Source organism: Notothenia coriiceps, unplaced genomic scaffold (assembly GCF_000735185.1).
Source record: "Notothenia coriiceps isolate Sejong01 unplaced genomic scaffold, NC01 NC01_scaffold00029516, whole genome shotgun sequence".
Lineage (NCBI taxonomy): Eukaryota > Metazoa > Chordata > Actinopteri > Perciformes > Nototheniidae > Notothenia > Notothenia coriiceps.
In genome coordinates this window covers 771-5,079 of record NW_011362217.1, presented here as the reverse complement: position 1 = coordinate 5,079, position 4,309 = coordinate 771, and the positions used below count along the sequence as shown (strand labels likewise).

The 4,309-nt window shown below is 38.6% G+C and overlaps 2 protein-coding genes across 2 annotated transcripts; both read left to right on the top strand.

The window, feature by feature from the left end:
* The first annotated feature begins 285 nt into the window (after window positions 1–285).
* On the top strand, window positions 286–2,271 carry LOC104958886 (dnaJ homolog subfamily B member 14-like). Its single transcript, XM_010786714.1, has 4 exons — window positions 286–407; window positions 556–665; window positions 1,079–1,251; window positions 1,349–2,271. The coding sequence occupies exons 1-4, from the start codon at window positions 303–305 to the stop codon at window positions 1,471–1,473; spliced, it is 513 nt and encodes a 170-aa protein (XP_010785016.1). The 5' UTR covers window positions 286–302; the 3' UTR covers window positions 1,474–2,271.
* Window positions 2,272–3,094: 823 nt separating this feature from the next.
* LOC104958885 (group XIIA secretory phospholipase A2-like) lies at window positions 3,095–4,032 on the top strand. Its single transcript, XM_010786713.1, has 2 exons — window positions 3,095–3,459; window positions 3,851–4,032. The coding sequence occupies exons 1-2, from the start codon at window positions 3,246–3,248 to the stop codon at window positions 4,015–4,017; spliced, it is 381 nt and encodes a 126-aa protein (XP_010785015.1). The 5' UTR covers window positions 3,095–3,245; the 3' UTR covers window positions 4,018–4,032.
* Window positions 4,033–4,309: the final 277 nt, after the last annotated feature.

The window sequence follows — 4,309 nt, the reverse complement described above, 5'->3', positions numbered from 1 at the left end:
CTAGAATTGACTATTCTTGTCTGTCACATACTCTTCTTGTATGTCACATACTCTTCTTGTCTGTCACATACTCTTCTTGTCTGTCACATACTCTTCTTGTATGTCACATACTCTTCTTGTCTGTCACATACTCTTCTTGTCTGTCACATAAGTGGCGCAACTGACGCGGTATTGTGCTAAGGGGAAATTATTTTGACCGGACATTTTGACCGGACAGATTTAGATTTGCCGGTCTTCAGCATATTTTACCGGTCATAGTCCGGTAATTACCAGCTAACGGGAACTCTGATCTGACCTCAGTCATGATATTTTTGTCCACAGCAAGTGCACACACCTTCACCAACAGCAGAACGAGCTACAGCAATCAGACGGATTCCCGTCAAGAGAGAACAGAAGAACGGGCAGATGTACGTTCATAGGATCAGATCTTATCTCTAATAAATATATCAACATTTTATGTCGAGAAATGTACATTGTAAATGAATGTGCACAATCGACATGCTATATTATAGGTTTTTGAAAATGAAGTGCTTATTGAACTGTGTTTTCCTCCAGGGTGGTTTCTCTATGTTCATCCAGCTGATGCCCATCGTGGTCCTGATTTTAGTGTCAATACTGAGCCAGATGATGGTGTCCCCTCCACCCTTCAGCCTCTACTCTAGACCGTACGTACACACACACACACTCACACATGCATACACACTCACACATGCATACACACTCACACATGCATACACACTCACACATGCATACACACTCACACATGCATACACACTCACACTTATGTTTTTCATCGCTGAGGCAAATGTGCTTGTTGCTTGCACATGAAGGTAGCTAACAACATCAATCCGTAGAACTAATCACAACATGTAATGCCATGATTACCTGTTAATGAGGCTGTTTGAAAACAAGAAGTCTTCACCCTTAGACACTTTTTCAACCATGTGCTATGAGCACTTGTCCCGGTTTCTCACTGAAACGTGATGCTGTAAATCACCATCTGTATTCAGAATATGTGGGGAACTACCACAGTTGACAGCATTTTCCCACCAACTTGTTCTTCCTCTATCTGCTGCAGGTCCACGGGTCAGACAATCAAACGGCAGACAGAGAACCTGCATGTGGATTACTACGTCGCTAGAGATTTCAAGTCAGAGTTTAGGGGCTCAGCGCTGCACCAGATTGAGAAAAATGTGGAGGAGGATTATGTATCTAACGTCAGAAATAACTGTTGGAAGGAGAGACAGACAAGTGAGTAACCATGGTTATAATACACCCTCAGAACAAGCTCACTGGGTTTAACAATGTTGTATTCATCACTGACATTGTTTTCTGCTTCTCTCATTAGAAACAGACCTGCTGTATGCTGCGAAGGTGTACAGGGACGACCGGATGCGCAAGAAGGCAGAACTTATGACCATGGATAACTGCAGGGAGCTGGACAGACTAAATAACTTATTCAGAGGAGGATGAGTTTGTGACTTTTAGATGATGTAAATGTATATGAATAGATGTTTATGTTCATGTTTTTCTAAGGAAGAGTCTTTACACTAGGAGCAACAACGTACTGAAATAATTTAGCTCTAATGTTGAAGTTTTGAAATGTCCCTCTCCTCATATCCCTACACCAACTTCCTCATTCCAGCCTGACCCCAGGAAACGCCTTTAAACGCATCTTATTGAACCAATCCACACTTCTACTGCAGTAGAACGCCCCAGACCTTCGTTGTTGTTGTTTTTTTACTCTGTTTTTCTTGCATTTTCCTGGAAACAAGGTGGACAAGGACACTTGATTGTAACGGCATGTGCTTTGAGTAGAGAGAACCCAAACAAACCACTGTCATAAAATCAACTAACGGCTTTCGACATCATCTGCTTGACGTAAATATAAGATGAGAGACTTTATGGCTTCATTTAGGGGTGCGGTCCACCAGGCATTTTGTGAAGAACACAGGAACAAAAGAAGAAATAAAGAAAACACAACGCTTCTTCTAGCTTCCTACTCACCTCCGATTGCGGATGAAGATCAGTGGATCATGAAGAGATACCTGTGATTTTGCTACTATAGAATATTTTATGTCTTCATCCTCAAAATGTGTAGTTGGTTGGGACTAATCACAGAAGGACATTGAAACTGTTATTCATAAATGGTTGTACATTTTCATTTTTGAATGTTTGAAGTTTATGCAGTTATTTAAGAAACTATGGAAGAAACAAAGATTTTCTTCATTGCTCGCCTAATCATTTAAATAAAGTAAAATTATTACCATAGACTTGGTGTTTTCTTGTCTCTGATTCAGATGTCAAAGGTTCAACTCTCTTGATTTTATTTGCCCATGTCTTGTCATTTCTGAGATTTCACAGTAACTAGTATCGCTCATATTGTTTTAACAGATTATGTTTAAATCGTACATAATTAAAATAAACATAATTTACATAAGGGTTATAGCTTACTAGAACAGAAATACAAAAATGTATAAAATGCAATTCTATTGAGTGATCAAGGCTTTGATACATAAATCCCTTTTCCATGGTGGTTTGTTTTATTCGGGTTGGTGTAAAAGAAAGACCGAAAGATGTATCTGCAGGCACAAATGCTGCATGATATGGCATTAGTTTCGGATCACTTCCATATTGTGTTGTTGTATAAACTGAGTAATTTAAGTACAGAGTTTAGTTCCAAGATGAAATGATTATAACTAGGAAGGGATTAAGAAAAGTTCTTTGTGAATTAAAAAGTAGACCAAGTTTTTGTGTCAGTGGATAGGCCTATATCACACACTCAAAGTACATTTTACATTGATTCTATCTCATGTTTGCTAACTTTAACAGAAGGACAATTAGCAGCTGTTTTTTTTTGGTATAATTACTTATTTATTTTAAAGAGTACATTCAATAGTTTTTAGATAAAGATACAAATACATATCAACCCATGCGTTTTGTTGGTGAACTATGTTAACGTACAAATATTAAATATTACAAAATGGTATTATTACTTTACTGACGTTGCAACACTTAGTCATAATCATGATTGGCTTATCGGTGGTCATGTGACAGCGTCAAACCCGGAAGCGATATGCTACAGCAGGTAAAGTGCTAACTGATAGTTGTCCAAGCTAGGCAGTGGAATGAAAACAACCAGAATTGAAACTTAAAATGCCATCAAGACTGCTTTTTGCGGAATAGATCAGCTTAAATTAAACCAATGTGCCGGGGAAACGCTTGTTTCTGACGTCTAGTGGACAATGCGTTACCACATGTTTGTTTTTCTGTTGGGTTTATTGTATTGTGGAAGTCTACCATGGGTGTCTGCCTGCCAACAAGAGCCAGAGACCCCAGACTGGAGGATGACTCTGAAAACTATCCGCAACGGAATACACAAGATTGACACGTACCTGAACGCAGCACTGGACTTGTTTGGTGGCGATGACGGGCTGTGTCATTATAAGTGTAATGATGGTAAGCCACCTTCTTTTAAATCTTTCTTCCTCATTGTGAAACAATTCATTTGTCAAACATAACATTATCAGTGGCTGTAGTTCATTTAAGAAGGCCAGGACTCTTGTATCCCACTTCCTGGATCTCTGGCACATCTAAAAAGGATGGTATTCATACCTGTGCTTTTCTCTGCTATTTAAAGTGAATAAACCAACATCAGACAACAATAAAAAGGGAGGCAAACTTAATCAATGTTGAGTTTATGCAACTCTTCAGAGCTACAAGATATACAGTATCACTCCTTCAGCTGCACAGTAGGCCATTACATCATGTTGTACTGATGTGGTTATCTGTGTCAGTAAGATAACTGACAGAACAGAACATGAAACATCGTCACCTTTGCTCCTTACAGGTTACAAGCCTGCACCTCGTCCTGGTTACAAGAAACCACCTCCCAACGGATGTGGCTCCCCGCTGTTTGGATTTAAGGTAGTCTCACATTATCACATTGAGTTTCCCAGATTTGTAAAGGGAGGTCCTTTCACTTCTTGGAAAAGCAAAACTGGTTATATAATGTGATTCCTAATGACATGTAAAAATGACATGTAATGTAAACAGCAACTCAAACTGCATATTCTTGTCGAGTGAATGTAGCCTAATATTAAAGTGTTTTACCTTTCTACCATGGCCCTGGCTGATAGGTAACACAACAGTGTATGTTATAATACAACATTTGTCATAATTCCATAAATTGTAAACCTAAAACTATATAATGTTTATTCTTCAAGATGTAGGCTACTAATTATTTTTATATGTGGAGCACAACACTTTAATAACATTTTAAAGGGTCGTCATCAAAAATATTCATTGA